Below are 23,619 nucleotides of genomic sequence, written 5' to 3'. Positions count from 1 at the left end.
CAGAGGTGGGGCAAAGGTACAGGTCGGCAGGCGAGCTCAGGGTCAGGCAGGCTCAGAGACAGGACAGGCAAGGGTCAAAACCAGCAGGGCACGAAAAAGAGAGACTGGAAAAAGCAGGAGCTGAGACACAAAAACTGGTTGACTTGACAAACAAGACAAACTGGCAACAGACAAACAGAGAACACCGGTATAAATACACAGGGGATAATGGGAAGATGGGCGACACCTGGAGGGGGGTGGAGACAATCACAAAGACAGGTGAAACAGATCAGTGTGTGACAGCTACTTTAGACGTCCACTATACCAACGATGTACCCAAGGCAGCCTCTGTGAGGTCAAAGAGGATATCAACCAAATTTTACATAATCTGAGACCCTTGTACAATCTGTCAATCTCTCTTTCCACACATCTTGTAGAAAATCCCTTCCATTACGTCATAGGCCAGGTGTTTCAGGGTCATGTGACATGGCCTCGTGGTCTATTGGTCTATGTAGGGGTTTCACACTGTGTTGTGCTCTGATCCCAGCAGCATAGCAGCATACACACCCCTCTAAGAATGTACAGCCAGGCACAGGCTAGCCGAGGGCCACCCTCTTTGTCCCTACCATGGCTTCTGACTGAGGGCTGTGAGCCAGCTGCTGTGTGTGTGTGCGTGCGTGTGTGTGTGTGTGTGTGTGTGTGTGTGTGTGTGTGTGTGTGTGTGTGTGTGTGTGTGTGTGTGTGTGTGTGTGTGTGTGTGTGTGTGTGTGTGTGTGTGTGTGTGTGTGTGTGTGCCCAGTTCATGTACGTCCGTCATCACAGGGTGGTGGTGGTGGGAGCAAGCAAAAGAGTGGAATAATTTAGCTTGATAATAAGCAGAGACACACTGCATCAACCTGCCATGTAAAAGACAGGGCCTGGAATTTACTGAGACACAGCAATGGAAAATAAAAAAATAGTCATTTAAAATAGCAGCGCAGGAGGCGCGTATGCATGTGTAACCTGATGACTGTCTATGCAGAGTAACATGGGAGGAATTTTGATTGGTATGTTTGAACTTGATTTAAGTGTCAGTCACTCAAAAATGTGGGAATTCATAGTGATGGTGCCAGTTACGTTCCCTAATCCCTAGTGCACTGAGATGCATGTTGAGTTGTCGGTATGCTGGAGAGAATGCAAGTTAAGGTGAAAAGTGTAATGTCCTTCTTTAGTTATTCTGATTTTGTTTTGAATTTGTTGTCCATTCATTGACTCACTAATGACCTAGAACCACACAAATGAGGCATCATGCACCACATTTTTGGAGGGGACACTGATGGCCAAATGTGATTTTTTTATTTGTACTTTTTGCGCAAAATGTATGATATTATGTGTATTTTCATTGTGCTCCGTCAGTTGGATGAGCAAATGGCAATGTACCACCCACACCCATAGACCTTGAAGGGACTATATAAGGCTGTTCTATTCCTATTGCTTTTCCTCTGGGGGTCTGACAGAACAGTGTCAGTCACAACACAATGAGAGCACAGGCAAGGACCAGGGTGGTCGAACAGTGTCATCACAGCTTAACCAAACAGCAGCACAACAGATGATGAAACTCACATCCACAACGTGCACGGCAATTCTGTGAAAAACTCTTGTTTACATGTTATATCAGTAGCATAAACATATCACTGAGAAGTAACCACAGCAAAACGTTCTATTGAATTTAGACTCACATTTGTCCAGTATGTGTCATATGCAGGATCAACAAGCTTGTTGCTGTGGAAGGTCAGTCAGTGTAACCAAACACTTTTATGTTTGGAAAGTGGGAGCGATGGGACTGGATGCCTGAATTTACAGCTCTTTTAAATTGACTTTTAAGGCTGGTGTCATCATTCTGATTGACAGGGTCATATGATACTTTAGCACCACAGGCTGTATCAAGCACTAAGCATGCACGCTGTTTAAGAGAAGAAAAAGCGCAGTCACCCATTGGGCCACATGAAAGACCCTCTGCTGTTTTAGAGGGCACGTTTTCCAATGGTAACCAAGTCACAAACTTGTGGTGGCCTAACTTGCTTAACCCAATTCGTAACATTTGGAGGACAACCAACTCTTAGATGGCCTTGTGGCTTCTGACTAAGCATTGTTCCATATGGATTTATCTCCTCCACAATGCTGGAACGGATATCATCAAAACTCTTTTCTACGCATTCTGTCCCAAATGGAGTTTTCCTTGTGGTGGTGGGGTATTGTACTTAAAATGGTTCGAAGGCTAGTTTTGGAAAATGTGATGTGCTCTTGTGCCTATTTGTAGGCCTGCTATAAATAGGTTTGGCAGGGTACGCATGCTCATGTTTGATTGGAAATTGCACAGTGCCTTGAGCCGGAGAGAGTGGTGGGTCCTTATACAAAGAGACAAAAGGAAAGCTATGAATGGTGAGTTTACCTCAGAGATCTGATGGAAGATAGCTGGTCCATGAATGATGATATAATGGATGTGTTACCAACTGAACATAACAACATACTTTGAACAAACATCTCTGTTGCTGATATCAGTCTCTATAGTATAAGGCATTACACTACAATTGATGAAGACAATAGAAGTGTTTGCTTTTTTTAAAACATGTTTTCAAGCTCATAAATATTTACCAAAAAAGGGCATCATCTTGATTTCGTATCTTGTTATTAAAAATAACTTATTGTCATCTTTATCTCTCTTTCAGCTGCTATCGCCCAGATTTAGACCATAACAGATTACAGCCACAGAAAACCTCATTTGTTTGGTGGGTGTACATCATCATCTGCTGCCTTCTCTGAGGAAGTTTCGCCTGGGAATTTAAGTTTGAAAGAGAAACTCTATCTGTTGGAGAATGAGTTCCAGGAGGCTGATGACACGCTCCTACTCTGCGGGGGACGGGAGGTTCAGCTCCCACAATGGAGATGATGTCATAGGGAGTAGCAGAGCCAGCAGCCGCAGCTATCTCTCTGATGTCAGGCCTGAAAACAGGTACACAACCCCTCAGCTCAACACAGGAACTATTACTGTACCTCAACAAGCAAAAAGAAAGTTAGAATATGTTTATTACCACATCCCTCTCCTTTTGAAGTGAAGTTTAACCATTGATTCAGCATAATTGCATTATGAGGTCTTAATAATAAAACAATAATCATTGAATTTATAATGCCCTTTTAAATGAAAATGATTGGATGGCTTGGATTGAAATGATTTCTCAGTGTGTTAGTTAGTTATAGATAGTTGTGTTAGTTATATTTACATAACATTTACATTTGAGTCATTTAGCAGACACACTCATCCAGAGCCACTTATAGTGCATTCATCTTAAGGTAACTGGATGAGTCAACCACATATCAAAGTCATTGTTGGTTTCCATGGTGTCGTTTACTGCATTTAGGACTGTTTGAATGGCCAGCTGATAGGCAACACTCACTACCGGCTCATAAAAAGCTATGACCATGAAGGTCAGCTCTCAGCTCTTTATAAATAAACTGCATCTCACTGCATGAGCCTGTGTAAAGGCAAACCGTCTTCCAAAATGCATCCTACAAATAGAAGAAACGTTTATGAAAATCCAATCTTCCTACTACTGGGTATGTCTACTTATGGCCAAGTGCGTGCTGCATAACTATCAAGTCAAGTGAAAACATGTATTCTTAATTATAATTCTGAAAATATTAATGGTACAGATAGTATCGTCATGTAGTACTTGCTGACGTCACTTAGTGTTTTTCCACTGTCAGTGGTTTGATTTTGTTTCACTGTAGACACTAGGCAATAGTCAGTCAAAATAAAATATCAAATAAACCATGGCCTTAGCAGCACCCTATCTTAATGATCTGGCCGAGAGACTGAAATAGATGATAACAACAGACAGAGTGACTAAATCTACACTTAAACACTCTGTTTATGGCCATGATTACAGGCATGATATCCACCAATTAAAATGTTGCACGCTATGGTGTATGGAGTGATAGTAGTTCCAACAGAAATGGAATCTGAATTCAATCATTTTCCATTCAAAATACATTTCTGAATACAAATGCAGTTTTTGTTGGCACTAACATCACTCAATAATGAGCCTTCAATACCTGCATTTTGTATTGAAAGCACTATAGTCATATAGAGTCATGTACAGTTGAAGTCAGAAGTTTACATACACCTTAGCCAAATACATTTAAACTGTTTTTCACAATTCCTGACATTTAATCCTAGTAAAAATTCTCTGTCTTAGGTCAGTTAGGATCACAACTTAATTTTAAGAATGTGAAATGTCAGAATAATAGTAGAGAGAATGATTTAGTTCAGCTTTAATTTTTTCCATCACATTCCCAGTCGGTCAGAAATTGACATACACTCAATTAGTATTTGGTAGCATTGCCTTTAAATTGTTTAACTTGGGTCAAACGTTTTGGGTAGCCTTCCACAACCTTCCCACAATAAGTTGGGTGATTGTTGGCCCATATCCCCTGACAGATCTGGTGTAACTGAGTCAGGTTTGTTGGCCTCCTTGCTCGCACACACTTTTTCAGTTCTACCCACAAATTGTCTATAGGTTTGAGGTCAGGGCTTTGAGATGGCCACTCCAATACCTTGACTTTGTTGTCCTTAAGCCATTTTGCCACAACTTTGGAAGTATGCTTGGGGTCATTGTCCATTTGGAAGACCCATTTGCGACTAAGCTTTAACTTCCTGACTGATGTCTTGAGATGTTGCTTCAATATATCCACATAATTTCCCGTCCTCATGATGCCATCTATTTTGTGAAGTGCACCAGTCCCTCCTGCAGCAAAGCACCCCCACAACATGATGCTGCCACCCTCAGGCTTCACGGTTGTGATGGTGTTCTTCAGCTTGCAAGCATCCCCCTTTTTCCTCCAAACATAGTGATGGTCATTATGACCAAACAGTTCTATTTTTGTTTCATCAGACCAGAGGACATTTCTCCAAAACGTACAATCTTTGTCCCCATGTGCAGTTGGAAACCGTAGTCTTTTTTTATGGCGGTTTTGGAGCAGCGGCTTCTTCCTTGCTGAGCGGCCTTTCAGGTTATGTCGATATAGGACATGTTTTACTGTGGATATAGATACTTGTGTACCTGTTTCCTCCAGTATCTTCACAAGGTCCTTTGCTGTTGTTCTGGGATTGATTTTCACTTTTCTCACCAAAGTACGTTCATCTCTAGGAAACAGAATGCGTCTCCTTCCTGAGCGGAATGACAGCTGCGTGGTCCCATGGTGTTTATACTTGCGTACTATTGTTTGTACAGATGAACGTGGTACCTTCAGGGGTTTGGAAATTGCTCCCAAGGATGAACCAGACTTGTGGAGGTCTACAATTTATTTTCTGAGGTCTTGGCTCATTTCTTTTGATTTTCCCATGATGTCAAGTAAAGAGGCACTGAGTTTGAAGGTAGGCCTTAAAATACATCCACAGGTACACCTCAATTGACTCAAATGATGTCAATTAGCCTATCAAAAGCTTCTAAAGCCATGACATCATTTTCTGGAATTTCCCAAGCTGTTTAAAGGCACATTCAACTTAGTGTGTATAAACTTCTGACCCACTGGAATTGTGATACAGTGAATAATGAGTGAAATAATCTGTAATAGTCTGTAATCAATTGTTGGAAAAATTACTTGCGTCATGCACAAAGTAGATGTCCTAACCGACTTGCCAAAACCATAGTTTGTTAACAAGAAATTTGTGGAGTGGTTGAAAAATGAGTTTTAATGACTCCAACCTAAGTGTATGTAAACTTCCGACTTCAACTGTATGTCTCATTACTGTAAAATTAATTTCATATGGATTAAAAGATGGGAATTTGATAACCAATTTGATAACCAATTAAATGTAATAACCAATTAAGGGCATTTGAAAACCAATTAAAAGCATGACAATTGGTGATAGTTTATGTAAGAACACTTCTTAGTCCATCTTCATTCATGCCAGAACGCCTATACATTGTGCCTGATAAGCTGCTTCTATTTGCTTCCTCTCTGCATAGCTACTCCAGTCACAGCTATTCTCAATACAGGCCATCAAGGTACTGTCATGTATTTGTTTCATGAAATTCATTTCAACTAACACCTGCACTTGCTATCTTTTAGCTTTTCTTTAGCCTGGCTTATGTTGCCTCACTGTCAAGACATTGAGGATGAAAGATGGAACAATGTGTGCTTGGTGAAATATGTTGGCTGATATTTGATTATAGTGATATTGGATTGCACCAGATATTGCATCACAAACTACATAACACCCATTTTGACCTCTGCAATTCTTAAGGAAAGCAAGACAATCCATGGAAATCAAATCACTAGGATATGGAATCACATTACCTTACAGTATGTAGGGTTGAATGTGTTGATAAAAATGTCTTTATATATTTTACAAACTATTGCATTTTATATTCCATATATTTTGGCTATCTTCCATTGCCTGCATAGAAGATTACATATTTAGAAAATAGCTTTGGCCCAGGTGAGAGACATTTCTTTACATTTGAAAACGTAACTAAGTGTGTTATGCAGGAGCACACTACATTGTGTTATGGCACATTTAACGGAGGAGACCCAGCCAACCTTTGAGACGACATTAAAGTCAAGAGCCGTATCTGAAACCTGTAGCATCAAGTTCACCTGTGAGGTGTCAGGTAAACTCTTCTCTGGTGTGTGAGTGGGCGCAATACGTTGTTTGTAACAGCTTACATACATTGTTGTTGTACTTGCTAACCACTATTATCTATCTGAAGATGTTACAGTAAGTGCGAAATGTAGTCTCTATAACTGTTTCTCTGTTTCTATTTGTCTTCAGGTCACCCCGCTCCAGAAGTGACATGGTATAAAGATGATTTACAATTGGACAGATACTGTGGACTACCTAAATACAACATTTCCCGCAATGGACAAAACCATTCACTGCACATTTACAAGTATGTATCAAGATCATAATTGTAATTTGTATTGAAGATGTTAAACGTTATCATATTGATGTCAGTTTGGTTTGTATTGATGCACACATATTATTTTAAAAATTGTGCAGCAACTGTATAATACAAGTATCTATAATTTGTTTTCTTTACAGTTGCACTATGGAGGATGCAGCCATCTACCAGGCGTCAGCCAGGAACAACAAAGGCATTGTGTCCTGCTCTGGAGTTCTTGAAGTGGGGACAATGAGTGAATACAAGATCCACCAGCAGTACTTCGCCAAGATCAAACTGAAGGCCGAAAACAAACGCAGAGAGCTGGAGGAGCCCAAGCCGTGGCACAAGGAGAACCACGGGTCTCCTGGTAGTCGGCAGGAGACACTGAGGACCATCAGTCCAGACCGGTCCCAGAGGAAGCGACGGTCCTCCATGGACCCCAGCCTCAGTGCCCCCAGCTTTATGGAGGATGAAGTGGTTGAGGAGAGCACTCAGGCTCATGCTGGGGAGGCAGAGGCTAGGCTACAGGACACACCTGTGGTGGGAGAAGAAAAACGGGAAACTAACAGGGCTGGGTCTTCGAATGTCAATGGACAGGCAGCCATTACAGAAAATAGCAGCAACAAAGGCCAGACGTATGTTTACGATTCAGTGCAGAAGTCTTTTGCTCCACACACACCAAAAGCATCACTGGCCAAGAAGAAGATAAAGATCTCCAATGGAGAGGATAGTGGGATGACGGCTGATAGCCAAGCAGGGAAGAAGCCTGAGGAGAGAGTGATGAGTGAAGAAGGAGAGGTCAGTGTGACATGCTGTCTGGTTGAGTCCTCACCCTCACTGGGGTCATCAGAAGAGGCCCTGGAAGTAGAGAGTGCTGTTGAAACTTCAGCCTCAAAGACAGAGAGTGGAAAATACATGAATCAGTCTGAGAGAGCCCCACTGAACAACACAGTGTCAGTAATGGAAGAAGTGAAGGTCCAAGTGAAGGAGAAAGTACCTGTACAAACCCCACCACACAACGGAGAGCCTAGCATCCTGTCTACTTCTACTGGGCACCTCTCTACAGGGGAAACCATCTCAGGGAATAAGAGTCAGAATGCTGGAGTGGCTCAGGTGACCCAAAAGGTTGAAAATAACAATATTATGGGGAGTCAGAGTACAGTTCCTCCTGTCACCTCATCACAATCATGTCCTTCAGCTAAACTAAAACCACAACCAAGTCCTTCAGCTAAAATAAAACCACAACCAAGTCCTTCAGCTAAAATAAAACCACAACTAAGTCCTCCTTCAGCGAAATCACAACCACAACCACGTCAACCAAGTCCTCATTCTGTGACGTCACAACCACAACCAAGCCCTTCAGCAAAACCACAGCCACAACCAAATCCTCCTTCTGCGAAACTACAACCACAACCACGTGAATCAAGCCCTTCAGTAAAATCACAACTAGGTCCCTCAGTAACACCACAACCACAACCAGATCCTCCTTCTGGGAACCTACAACCACAACCACGTCAATCAAGTCCTTCAGTAAAACTACAACCAGGTCCCTCAGTAACACCACAACCACAACCAGATCCTCCTTCTGGGAACCTACAACCACGTCAATCAAGTCCTTCAGTAAAACTACAACCAGGTCCCTCAGTAACACCACAATCACAACCAGATCCTCCTTCTGGGAAACTACAACCACAAATACGTCAACCAAGTCCTTCAGAGAAACTCCAAGCAAGTCCTTATGCGAAACCACAACCACAACAGAGTCCTTCTGCGAAACTACAACCACAACCACGTCAACCAAGTCCTTCAATGAAATTACAACCACAACCACGTCAACCAAGTCCTTCAATGAAATTACAACCACAACCACGTCAACCAAGTCCTTCCCCGAATCTACAACCACAACCAAGTTCCTCTGTCACACCAGTAACAACTCCACAGGAGTTGAGCAACACACCAGAGGACATTAAAACCCATCAAAACAACGTAACAGACAATAAGCCTTCTGTCCTGGAACACCTAAACAGCACCACTACTCCCCTAAAAGGTCAAATCGAATGCCCGGGGAAGGATTCAGCATCAGTGCTTGAGGTGCTAAACTCAGATACTTATTCCATCCATGGAACTGGAACTGCAGTTGAAGTTGCTGGGGAATCAGTGGAGTCAGTACTAACATCAACCTGTAAGAGCAGCGAGGCGGTCTCTGCCTTGCCTCAGCGTCTGTGTGAACAGTCAGGAGATCAGCTGTCTGTGGATGAAACAAGCACGTGCCTAAAGAATGTGTCTTTGTCTCGGCTGCCTGCGCAGCTGGATGGGGAGGTGAGTGTCTCTGCCCTGTCCCTATGAGCTCATGGAGCGCCTAACGTTTCCAAAACTCACCAGCCAGATCAGATCAGTAACACAAGCACCCACAGTGCTATTATTAGACTTTACAAGTATGCCCCTCTCTGTGTGATAAGACGTATGTGTAATGATGCATGTGATGGCACGGACAGCAGGTATATTACCACTGCTACATATCGAATGGCTGAAAACATGAATATAGAAATCACAGAGTACCTCAAGGCTTCTGTTGTGCTTATGATTTGTGCAATAAGGATTTTGGGAGGTCAACAATCTTAGCTTGTTTGACAGTGTGGGGCTTTAAGGTGACTGTGAATGGTCTTGGTGGTGGAAAACACTTGGTATGAGAGTGAAAAGCACAATGGAACAGATGGTACAGCAATGATGCCTTAAAAGGTTTTGGATTGGTCCAGACATAGAGGCAGAGAGCATGATGGGTAATATTTTTGCTATCCTTGAGAGTTGAGCTGCACTGTTATCCTCGTCTTTTAGTTATGCTGTTGGTCGCAGCCATGCAAACAGAGAGGAAGATGATGTCGTTTTTTGTCTCTCATCCAAAAAGTTGGAAATCATTTTAGTCATTGATTATTTTTTCTCTCCAAAGAAGACATTTATGATATCATACTATTTGGGCTTTTTGAAACACTGCATCCTCTACTGAACCCAAGAAAAGGAAGGTATGGAAACAAAGTACTGTGAAAATAGTGCTGAGAAGGAATTCTGTCCTCTCTGTTCCACCAAAGCACCCATTTGAATGATCCACATTACATTGTCTCCTCACTAAACCTAAAAATATTCCATGTTCAATGTCTGTCTGTGCTTAGTCCACTGTCATACACTCCACTGTGAACACTGTGAGAGAGAGAGAGACAGGTTATAAAGCACTTTCTTGTTTCAATGAAACCAAAGTAGGCCTACAATAGATTTTTGTACAATATGAACCTAAGACCATACTCTCCCTTCTGTACTTGTCATTGTAAATGTTCATGTACTCCCCATTTCAATATAATTTGTCAGTTGATTCCTCAAAGGGAATGCTCTATTATTTCACACAACACCATATTTTAGTTCTGTGATATTGAAATCAAAGTAGACGCAATGTGAATGGTCCTTTCAGTAACTCTGGACTTATCTCATTCCCTGATGGAGTGACACATAAGTCACACCGGAGCCAATCCCTCTGGTGCTAATTTCAGCTGACCAATTAGATCTGGTGCTTATTTCAAATGAGTTACATATCTCTTACTGTTATGTTTATCTAAGACTAAAGGAACATGAGCTCAGACCAGGAGTCAATCTCACAACAGATCCACATGCACTCTGCACCTGGTCGAAACATTAGACTACCTCGTCCTGTACTGTGGGACTGCACTGTGTTTGTGAGGGTATTGTTCATCTCTATGGCTCATCAAAGCACCTATTAAGTGAAGTAATAATCATATCATAATCAAATGAGTGCAGCTTAACAACGCTACACCACCAGTAGCACTATTAGACAGTATTCAAATCTTTCTATCTGAGGGGTTGAACCTGTCTGAATTATAGTGATTTGACTACAAGCCATAGCTGTCAAGTCAAGAACAGTTTGTGAGATAGTAACAGAGTTATAACTGGGAAACAGGATTGCTTCATCCATTGACCAAGTTCCAGTTAGTAAATATGTCTGAGCACTCAGTACTTAACACAAGAGCTCCAAATTGAAAACAAGATTAATTCGTTAGATACATTACATGACCAAAAGTATGTGGACACCTGCTTGTCGAACATCTCATTCCAAAATCATGGGCATTAATATGGATTTGGTCCACCCTTTGCTGCTATAACAGCCTCCACTCTTCTGGGAAAGCTTTCCACTAGATGTTGGAATATTGCTGTGGGGACTTGCGTCCATTAATCTACAAGAGCATTAGTGCGATCAGGCACCTGTCTTTGGTGATTAGGGCTGGCTCGCTGTCGGCGTTCCAATTCATCCCAAAGGTGTTCGATGGGGTTGAGGTCAGGGCTCTGTGCAGGCCAGTCAAGTTCTCCACACCGATCTCTACAAACCATTTCTGTATGGACCTCGCTTTGTGCACGGGGTATTGTCATGCTGAAACAGGAAAGGGCCTTCCCCAAACTGTTGCCACAAAGTTGGAAGCGCAGAATCTAGAATGTCAATCTATGCTGTAACATTAAGATTTCCATTCACTGGAACTAAGGGGCCTAGCCCGAACCATGAAAAACAGCCCCAGACCATTATTCCTCCTCCACCAAACTTTACAGTTGGCACTAAGCATTCAGAAAGGTAGCGTTCTCCTAGCATCCGCCAAACCTAGATTTGCCAGATGGTGAAGCTGCCAGATGGTGAAGCATGATTCATCACTTCAGAGAACGCGTTTCCACTGCTCCTGTGTCCAATGACAGCGAGCTTTACACCACTCCTGCCGGCGCTTGGCATTGTGCATGGTGATCTTAGGCTTGTGTGCGGCTGCTCGGCCATGGAAACCCATTTCAGAAAGTTCCTGACGAACAGTTATTGTGCTGACGTTGCTCCCAGAGAGAGTTTGGAACTCGGTAGTGAGTGTTACAACCGAGGACAGACAATTTTTACGCGCTACACGCTTCAGCACTCGGTGTTCCCGTTCTGTGAGCTTGTGTGGCCTACCACTTCAAGGCTGAGCCGCTGTTGCTTCTAGACGTTTCCACTTCACAGTAACAACACTTACAGTTGACCTGAGCATCTCTAGCAGGGCACAAATTTGACGAACTGACTTGTTGAAAAGGTGGCATCCAATGACGGTTCCATGTTGAAAGTCATTGAGCTCTTCAGTAAGGTCATTCTACTGCCAATGTTTGTCTATGGAGATTGCATGGCGGTGTGCTCAATTTTATACACCTGTCAGCCACGGGTGTGGCTAAAATAGTCAAATCCGCTAATTTGAAGGGGTGTCCATATATATACACTACCGTTCAAAAGTTTGGGGTCACTCCGGGATGCTGGTCTTCTAGGCAAAGTTGCAAAGAAAAACTCATATCTCAGACTGGCCAATAAAAATAAAAGATTAAGATGGGCAAAAGAACACAGCCACTGGACAGAGGAACTCTGCCTAGAAGGCCAGCATCCCGTAGTCTCCTCTTCACTGTTGACGTTGAGACTGGTGTTTTGCGGGTACTATTTAATGAAGTTGCCAATTGAGGACTTGTGAGGTGTCTGTTTCTCAAACTAGACACTCTAATGTAATTGTCCTCTTGCTCAGTTGTGCACCGGTGCCCCCCACTCCTCTTTCTATTCTGGTTAGAGCCAGTTTGCACTGTTCTGTGAAGGGAGTAGTACACAGCGTTGTATGAGATCTTCAGTTTCTTGGCAATTTCTCGCATGGAATAGCCTTCATTTCTCAGAACAAGAGACTGACATGTTTCAGAAGAAGGTTCTTTGCTTCTGGCCATTTTGAGCCTGTAATCGAACCCACAAATGCAGATGCTCCAGATACTCAACTAGTCTGAAGAAGGCCAGTTTTATTGCTTATTTAATCAGACCAACAGTTTTCAGCTGTGCTAACATAATTGCAAAAGGGTTTTCTAATGATCAATTAGCCTTTTAAAATGATAAACTTGGATTAGCTATCACAACGTGCCATTGGAACACAGGAGTGATGGTTGCTGATAATGGGCCTCTGTATGAATACTTATAAATACATACTGATTTTTTTTTTTTACTAGTAAAACACATCTGCAGGCGACAGAGCTTTGCACATTGTGGATGTAGTCTTTAACACTTACAGCAGTCTCTTGTGTGACTTGTTCATAAGATAACGCTTTTAAGCTACACCCTGGTTTTTGATGTGTATATAACAATGATGTGTGTTTATGTGTCATGGATATGACTGCAGCAAAGTATTTACAGAATGGAAATCTGTCTCTGCTTGTATTGTGCCTCAAGGTTACACAGAACCACAGACAGACAGAGAGAGAGTGGAATGGAACACCTGTCGGGCAAGAACCTGTAATACTAACCATCCGGAGAAAGCTGGACGGACAATCACCTTCGCCACGACAACGTTCTCCATCATCATCGGACAGAGAAGTCACAGCAAATGCCAACAAACGGTCTCCTACTTTGCACAATCCTCCGAGCCAATCGGCCTCTGACAAAATGACGCAGGGCACACAGGATCATTCCAGGGGATCAAATGAGAGCCATACATTACCTTTTACAGAGCCACTAAAGTCACCCCTGGAAAGCCCGGGTGTTAGTGAGAAAACCTTGGGGTGTACTGTTTCCTCAGTAGGCCAGCAAGGCCAAGTTGAGATAGCTATAAAAACTGTTGGTGAGACAGAAATACAAGTTGAAGTACAGGGTAATAATTTGGCTGAGTTACATGCACAGGGAGGCAGTTATGAGAGAAGAGCTGACATGGAAACTGTTTATGATGTTAGCAAAGTTCAGGAAGGTGAAATTGAAAGACTTACGAAAGCACCTGAAAAGAAAACCGTTGAAAGTATAGCAGTGTCTGTATGGGATGAGAAGAGTATACCTTTGTTGAAGATAGCAGAATGCCAAGATCTTTCTCTAAAACCCCGCTTTCAGCCTATTATTCCAGATACATCACAGACGGTTGGCACAACAACAAGTGTCCCAAACACAAACATCTCAGAGCCACAAACAAAAGCCCCAACACCTGTAGCCAAAGTAATGTCTATTGCCGAGCTTTTAAGGTCACAAATGGAGAAAAGTGCCCCTACAGCAGTAAGTCCAGTGCCACCCATTTCAGATGCACCCATTTCAGTGGCACCTATTTCAGTAGCTACCATTTCAATGCCCCTTGTACAAAGTCTAAACACAGACCAACAACCTAAATGTCCCCCATCAACTGACATACAGGATGTGAGAATGCAAAGTCCAGAGTTGAGGATGGATGAGACAGAATACAGGCAGGAACCTGAGAAAGACACTTGTAAGAAGGAAACCGATACGTCTGTCGGTTCTATTTCAGCTTCAAATGCACAATATAGATTTAATACCTCTGAACCAGAACGAGTTGAGTCCCCCATAGTTAGTCCTATGACTGAAGCCTCACCTAAAGCTTTTGTAATTCCTCCTATCTCTATTGTTGACATGGATGGCACTTTGGAGAACAGTAATCCTCCTGTATGTATAGTAACGGACATTGAAAGTGTCATGGATACAGACCAGGAGCATCTTTTGGATCATAATGCTGATATTAGTCTGGCTGCGAATAAGGATGGTCAAAAGGAGTCTTCTCTTGTTACTCCAGAGCAGAAGTCCTTGGACATTACAGTTCCTCCTACATCCATCTCATCTGTTACCTTCACTGCAGAGAAACAACAAACACTAGAAAATACAATCAAAGGGATGGATTCTTCACACTCACTGCCTCCAGTGTTCAGCAGTCAACATGGCAGAGACAAAAGGTGTGCTTCTCCCACTTCGGAGCATTCAACAGAATCTAGTTCACTTCCTAGTGCCACTGAGAACCAAAGTTTTTCTACAAAAAATACAGGATTTACAAACAACGTTGCAACCCCGACATTGCAACCTGTCAGTGAAAAACGGAGAGACTCTTCACCAGATACTGGTATGATTTTAGGTCGGAGTGAAGCATGCAAACCTGATGTTCCTCAGCCTGCTCCTCAGACTGTACGAAAGTTTGATACCAAGGGTTCCCCAAGTAGTGAGACACAAGGGTCAGTATCTGTTCCCACCATTCCGTTGGATAGCAAAAGCTCTCCATCCAAGGAGGTGAAAGTTGAGGAATATTCAAAGCCAGACTCTTCAACATCTGTCTCAGTCACTGAAAGCAGTACTGGCCTGCTGAAGGGATCAGACAGTGTGTCCCCCATGCCCTCAGCCACCCCACAGGAGCTGGCCTCCGGCGCTAGACGCAAAATCTTAATCCCGAAACCCAAAGGAGAGGACCCTGAAGCTGTTGCTTCACCCACTGACACCCAGAGCCCCCAGAGAGAGGAGGTCCTCCGGATGAGCTCCAGGCTATCCCCAGAGTCCTCCTCTCCCATGTCCCCTGGTCTGTCCCGCAGGTCGCCCCTGCTGCAGCCCCCCAATGGCCAGCGCACCCCTCCAACAGAGAGACGCTCCCCACTGCTCAGTAGGAGGAAGCTGGCTCCAACACCAGAGACCCTCAAACAGAGCCAGGAACCTGCCCTGGAGACAACCGACACTACCAAGACTGAGGAGAAACCAGCTGAGAAGGACAAGCATAACCCATTCAAAGGTAAACTCCTTTCAAGATATGACAGCTTAGTGTAAAAGAAAGGGGTGGCTGATGTTGGCATACTTTTAGAGAGTAGCTAGTCTTATTCAATTAAATTAACCATTGGAGTCAGTGTAGTTTCTTTGGCTAAGCTCCAGTAGGGAGTGCTATTGAAAGCCTTCGTGCTTCCTCTGTTTGCTTTGACACTGTCACGAGATGGAGCGTCAGTTATAGATATAGAATTAATAGAACTGGCTTGCACCCTCTAAACCTGCCAATTTGACTGGGGATGCTTGTTCTATTCATTCTGTTTCTATGGGGCCAGCTACTTGCCAGGTGGGATTAAATGGAGGCTTAACTGAAATAGTATCCATATTACTTAAAGTTAGGAAGCTGAAACATAAGAAAGTGTTTATCTTTACCTAGTTGTGCCTGTCTGTTGGGAGTCCCTCTCTTACTGGCACTAATCTCTCTCTCTCCCCTCCTCTCTTTATCTCCCCCCCTCTCTCTCTAGCTCCTCAGGTCATCAGGAAGATTAGAGGAGAGCCCTTCTCAGATGCGGCAGGACATCTGAAACTGTGGTGCCAGTTCTTCAACGTTCTTAGTGACTCCACAATTAAGTGGATCAGGGATGAGGTGGAGATCGCTGAGGTTAAAAGAAGGTGAGTCCTCCATACAGGCTGCCTTGATGTGAAATGCTGTAGCCAAAATTTGGAAAATAGTGTTCATAAAAGGGATTCAACAATAAAATAATCACGATCAAAGACGGTTTTCCTGATGGCAACAATGTAAAGGGGTTGTAGAGACACCATGTGGCTGAGAAATTCTATAGTTAGATCTTTCTGAAACTCTGTTTATTTTGCTGTTCTGCATCCCTGACTCCTGTGTATTTCCCAGTGCAGGAGATGAGACTCAGGTAGCGTTGGCTATTGTCCAGACATCCAGCAGAGACTGTGGAGTTTATGGCTGCACCATAACTAATGAATACGGGACAGACACAACAGACTTCCTACTGAGTGTTGACAGTATGTACACTAGTGTCTCAGTTCAATCTCTGAAGTTTGACTTGTTTCAACACGTTATCTCCTATATCTTTATATCTCTTATCTTTCATTCTGTTGACTAGAATCTATTTTTTGCAGTTCTCTCTGGCGTGTTTAATCTCCTATATCGTTCAAGTTTTATTTGTCACATGCACAAGTACAGTGAAATGCTAAACTTGCAAGCCCTTCCCAACAGTGCAGTATTCAATGTCAAAATAGTATAACAAAAAACTGAAGAAATAAGAGAGGAAGCAAAAGAAATAGAAGAATGTAAGTTATATACAGGGTCAATGCCAGTACCACATTTACAATGTGTAGGAATACTGGAGTAGTTAAGGTTGATATGTACATGTAGGCAGGGATCAGGAGAAAGTGACTGGTAGCAGGTTTAATAATAATAGTAAACAATATGGCAGCTGTATAAGTGGAGGGTGGGTGTGTGCGTGGTGGTGAGTGTGTGTATATGAGTGTGTGTGGGTGTTAGTGTGGGTGTGTGAGTGTGCAAGAAAGTCAGTGTAGGCGTGAATGGTGGATATACATAAACTGGGCTGAAAAGTGACTAGTAGCAGGAACCGATCGCTGCCTGCACCTGCCCGCCCATCCAGCGTCACTTCTCTGGACGGTTCTGTCTTAGAATTTGTGGACAACTACAAATACCTGGGTGTCTGGTTAGACTGTAAACTCTCCTTCCAGACTCACATCAAATATCTCCAATCCAAAGTTAAATCTAGAATTGGCTTCCTATTTCGCAAAACAAAGCATCCTTCACTCATGCTGCTAAACATACCCTCGTAAAACTGACCATCCTACCAATCCTCGACTTCGGCGATGTCATTTACAAAATAGCCTCCAATACCCTACTCAACAAGCTGGATGCAGTCTATCACAGTGCCATCCGTTTTGTCACCAAAGCCCCATATACTACCCACCACTGCGACCTGTACGCTCTCGTTGGCTGGCCTTCGCTTCATAATCGTCGCCAAACACATTGACTCCAGGTCATCTACAAGACCCTGCTAGGTAAAGTCCCCCCTTATCTCCGCTCACTGGTCACCATAGCAGCACCCACCTGTAGCACGCGCTCCAGCAGGTATATCTCTCTGGTCACCCCTAAAGCCAACTCCTCCTTTGGTCGTCTCTCCTTCCAGTTCTCTGCTGCCAATGACTGGAACGAACTACAAAAATCTCTGAAACTGGAAACACTTATCTCCCTCACTAGCTCTAAGCACCAGCTGTCAGAGCAGCTCACAGATCACTGCACCTGTACATAGCCCATCTATAATTTAGCCCAAACTACTACCCCTTCCCTACTGTATTTATCTATTTTATTTATTTTGCTCCTTTGCACCATATTATTTATATTTTAACTTTGAACTTTCTTCAAATAACAAATCTACCATTCCAGTGTTTTACTTGCTATACTTTATTTACTCTGCCACCATGGCCTTTTTTGCCTTTACCTCCCTTATCTCACATAATTTGCACACATTGTATATAGTCTTATTTTTCTACTGTATCATTGATTGTATGTTGTTTTACTCCATGTGTAACTCTGTGTTTTTGTATGTTGTCGAACTGCTTTGCTTTATCTTGGCCAGGTCGCAATTGTAAATGAGAACTTGTTCTCAACTTGCCTACCTGGTTAAATAAAGGTGAAATAAATAAATAAAATAAAATATAAATACTTAGCATCTCGCAAGCTCTTATTCTTTGTACTCTGTCTTTTTTGCAGTACTCTCTGGCATGTTTCTGCGTGAGGATCAAGAAGGTAAGATTACATTTGTCTATTATTTGTTAGGATTTAATTGGTGTTCAATACTGTCCAGTCACACCCCATCATTTGCCTTGCGAGGCACCTGATCCCCAAGCTTACATGAATGGTTAGTGCCGTTCAACTAGCCATTCATGTAAGCTTGCAGGATCAGGTGGCTCACGATGCAGCCTCATAATACCACTTCCAGTGCATTATAGTTGATGATGTTACTATCTTTCCTCTCTACAGTGGGAGAGGAGATAGAGATGAGTCCACTACTGTTCACCAAGGGCCTGGCTGACTCTGGCGTCTGGGGAAGTAAGTTCTTTGGGCGTATCATGATGGAGGAGGCCCATATAGGAGAGGGCTGCTCCCACAAGGCCTGCAGAGTGAAGGTCATCTATGGGCTGGAGCCAGTGTTTGAGTCTGGGACCACATGTTACATCAAGGTGAAGAGCCCCATCGCCTACTACGGAGCCAAGGAGGAGAGCAACCTCGTCGAGAGGAACCTGGCAATCACTCAACAGGTGAAGGGTTTTACTTATTTTACATAAAGTAAATGTTTAAAGAGAATCAATGGAAATTGGGCCAATGTAATGATATTATTGATGTTATGAAAGGAATCACAAAAACATTTAATCAAAGCTCTGATCCCTAACCCAATTAAAGTTTTTCTGTCTGATCATGAATGCAATCTTCTTTCTAAAAGGAATGTAGAATTCAGAACATCGCTCGTGAATACTGCAAGATCTTTGCTGCGGAATGTAGGGTGATAGGAACCTTTGGAGAAGCGCTGGAGTGAGTGAGATCATCAAAATGATACAAACTTACACATAAAAACAATGTTTTTTCATATTATTTCACTACTTTGTTTAGTCTTCTGTCATACCACAGTGTGTGTATGTTCTTGGTTACACAGAGTGATCCCAGTCCACCTTATGTATCGGCCTGCCAACAGCATTCCCCATGCTACAGTGGAGTCTGACCTGAAGGGGGTCTATCTGAGGTACTGTCTGATGGACGCTACAGGCCGGCTGGTCATGAGAACTGGCTCAGAGGCGGCACTGAAGTGTTGTGCTCTGCAGCACTGGATCCTCCAGTGGACCAATGGAAACCTGCTGCTCACTCGGATGGAAGGTACAGTGTCCATCGTCTCGGATGACTAACTCTAGCAGGACAATGCTTTGGCTGAATAACAGAACAGGTGAAATTAACTGTAATTGTGATTGTGCTGCAGGTGTTGACTTCAAGATCACAAATGTTGGAATTTCCATCAAATCGAAAGGGTTGGTAGGCCTATAATTTATTCTGTTGTATTTTCTGAACATCGTGTTCTAGAGATATTCATGACTACATAGACCATTTACAATTACAATACTGTAATAACAAACTCTGGCACGAAGCTCTGTCAACAAACTGTTCCTTTACTCATCTGTAACATTGAAACTGTTGTTATTATTCCAGGTACCAAAGTCTCACGATCACAGAGAACCCCAATGTGTTTGAGCAGTTTGTCTCTCAGCACCAGTGTAACTCCTACTGCGGCCTCCTCAGCCTGAGGTCCCTGAAGACACAGGACTCCCTGCAGACCCCAGCCAAACCCAAGGGCTCCAGGAGCCCCCTGCTCCACCGCAAGATGGGCGGCTCCTCCAGGTATGAACCACTGCCATTGTGCCCTTCAGCAAAGCACTTAAAGGACAACTCCACCCAAAAACTATTGTTTGGTATTTGTTTCATTAGTCTTTTGTTGATATTGTCCCAAAATGTTTTGCATGTCAGCAATCAAGTTTTCAAGATGTGTAACGTTCAGAATACAGAAATCTGTCCCGAATAATGCATGTTGCACCATATGATACAAACGCAGCATCAGAGGATGCAAAATGCATCATTCAGGCAAGATTTCTGTATTTTGAAAGTTACATATCTTGAAAACTTGATTGCTGACATGCAAAACATTTTGGGACAATATAGACAACGGACTAATGAAACAAATACCAAAAGATAGTTTTAGGATGGAGTTTTCCTTTAACCCCCAAATCCTCTCCATCCAAGGGTGCTGCGCTGTGGCGGACCCTGTAACCTCTCAACGTGTGTGTCTAGGGGTGTTATTAAAAAGCTAGAAGTCGAATTTCTGTGCTAGCCAAATTGATTAATAAGGTACTTATTCTATTCAGTCCCCAGCCCTCCAGGAAGGCCACAGGAAGCCCCCGGCTGATCAGAAAGCCAGCACAGCCAGAGGACAGCAAAGCTACCGCCAAGCACAAGGCCATTGATGTCCCCAATGTTGTCCGAAGTTAGAATGGCTTCATCGGCCGTAGAAAGCAAGCAACTGCTTTTCTCAATAAAGACAATAAATACTGAACCAGATATGGAATTACTGCCAGACTTGTCCTCCCACCTACAGAGCTTTCGGGGAGCTGGGAGCCGGTCTGGGATGAAAGGCTGGTGACCCTTCCTCCAAGCTGTGACAGACAGACAGACAGACAGACAGACAGACAGACAGACAGACAGACAGACAGACAGACAGACAGACAGACAGACAGACAGACAGACAGACAGACAGACAGACAGACAGACAGACAGACAGACAGACAGACAGACAGACAGACAGACACAGAGCCCTGGGTCCCAAAAGAAAGATGAGATCAGAAGGAGAAAGAGAAGGCCAGGTGAAGGAAGAACTTGAATGTTTCCAGAAATGACAGAGGCTTCATCCACATCTTTTAATGAATTCTGTGTTAAAATAAACAATGAAATGCCACCTCAGTTTTAATGGGCATGTCGCCTCTGTTGCCAGAATCGGAGACAATGAAATGAATGACTACACTAGTATGTCCTTCAAATTATTAAATTACACATTAATTTCACTAATGAATACATTCTTCATTTATTAAGTAGATCACATAAAATTTTATGCTAAAGCTTTCACATTATACAGGGTAGACTACCTGGATTCCTATTGCATATTAGTAATAATTCGGAGTAGTAATTCACAAGGTTAGCACGCCAGCTCGATTCAGGTCCCAACAACATGAACATCTAGGGAAAATACATTTAAAGGGATTGTTGAGGAGTTAAAGGTTATCTTCAATGGTGCACTGTGCTCACGATAATAGTTCTGTTAAGAAAACTATGCCCTAAGAATGTACCGTATATTGTATTCCATGACACTGTGAATAAATACGTGGTGCTTTTTATACTGTAAATGTGCCTACGTTTTCATGTTGCAGTGTATGACATTCATAGAAAATGCTCACTGGATGCAATGGCTGTAAATTAAAATGAAATATATTGAAATTAAGCCTCTTATTGACCAGGGTGTGTTTTTCTCAAGGAATTTTGAGTGCTACCCTTGGAAACCATTTGACATGTAATGTATCTCAGTCATAAATAATGACGTGGGCTAGCTGCTATGTCACTTGCTGTAATCTGACATATAAGTATCTGACATTACAGATGTAGGATTGTAATTTGGTTACCCTGTTGCAGGAGAACTTTCCTGCAATGCAGGAAATGTACCACTTGGGTAATGATTTACCTTGACGACATATCCATAATCTATAAGCATTTCATGAATGTGTTATAACAGATCCCAACCACATTATTAAAGGTTAATTCAATATATCCATAGCCTATCTATAACTTAAGTAATGTCATGCTATACAAGAGCTCATATTTAGGTATCTTAATAGATCCTCATTACAATGACAGTATAGGCCCGTGACTTACCTTTTGCTTCTTCGTCTCACTTAGCTCAATTGTACATGAAGATCCCCAAAGGCTTGAATCCTGACGGTACATTTTACGGATCAAATGATGTAGTTGAGGGTAAAGGTGTCTTGGTTCACCAAACCCATGGTTCGAATCATATTGCGGTTTTGGGGTTACGGTTCAGTTTCAGTACAGCGGAAAAAATTGATTTCAACAGTTACTGCAGTTTTAATTTGTTTTTATTTGGGAAAATACGCTAAATTAAAAAGCACTCTATTTGTGGCCAAAGTCCAGTTTCTGTGAAATCATTCACAATGTTTCTGGCATTGTCTGTTGTGACAGGGATTGTTAGGTTGGGCCTCAAGTAGAGGTCTAAAAAGTTGGACACGATCCGAAATTAGACTTCAGGCTTTCCCACCCGGAGTAATATGCATAAATAAATGTTTCAATTCAGAGACCCGCTCCGAATAGACCTGAGGACATGGTCGGATCCGAGTGAGGGAAGTAGCAGAAAAATATATTTTTAAGCTACTTTAATCAGAGCTGATTAAGTGCAAAGGAGACCAGGCGGAGGAGAGGCCTTGCAGTGTGTGTACTTTGAGTGAGTGAAACAGGAGCAAGGAGGGAGGGAGAGGCAGCAACCAACCGAGCTGACTTGTGCTAGTAGACTAACTTCTAGCTTTTCATAGCTAGGTTATTTATCTCCCAATATGATTACGTAGTACCTGTCTTGACTGCATCAATACGAGAGAAGCTAGTTGGCTAAGATAGCTAACTACCCCTTACAAAAATGAATTTGTTGCTGCAAACTTCCCGCAAGTTTGTGGCAAATTTTCTGCAAACTAAATAGTGTGCAACAAAATGTTGCCAGAAGTTTGAAAATGTTTGCCACTAGTGGTGAATCTGCAGCAAACTTTTGGCAACAATAATATTTACTACCACTAGTGGCAAACAGTTGATGACCAATCAAGGGGATTCAAAACATCTGTTGGAAATTGTAAACCAAACTATCTAGCTAGGTACAGTACCTACCAACATTGTCTGGTGAGTGTGTAACTTATTAATTAAACTTTAAAATTGTATTAGCTAAATGATGCCTAGTTAGCAATGTCATGTTTTATCAGATAGAGTGAAACATTTGTTGATACCAGTTTCATTCTGTCGGCGCCACTGACTGACTGGCTAGCACTTAGCTAGCTAACGTTAGCTATCATATTTGTGCACAATTCATATGATTGGTAGCTAACTAATGATTCGTTTTTTTAGGTGAACACATTGCTGTCTTTTAATAACAATATGCATGTCAATACAGTGCATTCGGAAAGTATTCAGACCCCTTCACTTTTTCCACATTTTGTTATGTGACAGCCTTAATCTAAAATCGATTAAAGAAATAGAAATACTCATCACTCTACACACAATACCCGATAATGACAAAGTGAAAACAGGTTTTTAGATTTTTTTTCAAATGTATTAAAAATAAAAAACAGAAATACCTTATTTACATAAGTATTCAGACCCTTTGCTATGAGACTCGAAATTGAGCTCAGGTGCATCCTGTTTCCTTTGATCATCCTTGAGATGTTTCTACAACTTGATTGGAGTCCACCTGTGGTAAATTCAATTGATTGGACATGATTTGAAAAGGGACACAC

General features: G+C 42.5%; 1 protein-coding gene across 2 annotated transcripts; it reads left to right on the top strand.

Annotated features, from left to right (window-relative positions):
* The first annotated feature begins 1,936 nt into the window (after positions 1–1,936).
* LOC106587719 (alpha-protein kinase 3) lies at positions 1,937–21,550 on the top strand. 2 transcript variants are annotated; one of them, XM_014176319.3, is made up of 16 exons: positions 1,937–2,400; positions 2,688–2,971; positions 5,988–6,026; positions 6,511–6,632; positions 6,794–6,911; positions 7,064–9,224; positions 13,168–15,478; positions 15,972–16,119; positions 16,355–16,482; positions 18,233–18,268; positions 18,503–18,780; positions 18,963–19,051; positions 19,173–19,390; positions 19,491–19,539; positions 19,718–19,906; positions 20,428–21,550. In XM_014176319.3, exons 2-16 carry the CDS (start codon positions 2,835–2,837, stop codon positions 20,549–20,551), a joined length of 6,147 nt encoding a protein of 2,048 aa, XP_014031794.2. In that variant the 5' UTR covers positions 1,937–2,400; positions 2,688–2,834; the 3' UTR covers positions 20,552–21,550. The 2 variants fall into 2 exon arrangements, with proteins under 2 accessions (XP_014031794.2, XP_045564629.1); XM_045708673.2 differs by lacking the exon at positions 5,988–6,026.
* Positions 21,551–23,619: the final 2,069 nt, after the last annotated feature.

This window comes from Salmo salar, chromosome 26 (genome assembly GCF_965601325.2).
Source record: "Salmo salar chromosome 26, fSalSal1, whole genome shotgun sequence".
Lineage (NCBI taxonomy): Eukaryota > Metazoa > Chordata > Actinopteri > Salmoniformes > Salmonidae > Salmo > Salmo salar.
Note: the sequence above shows the minus strand (reverse complement) of the source record. Positions and strands in the feature narration are given on the sequence as shown.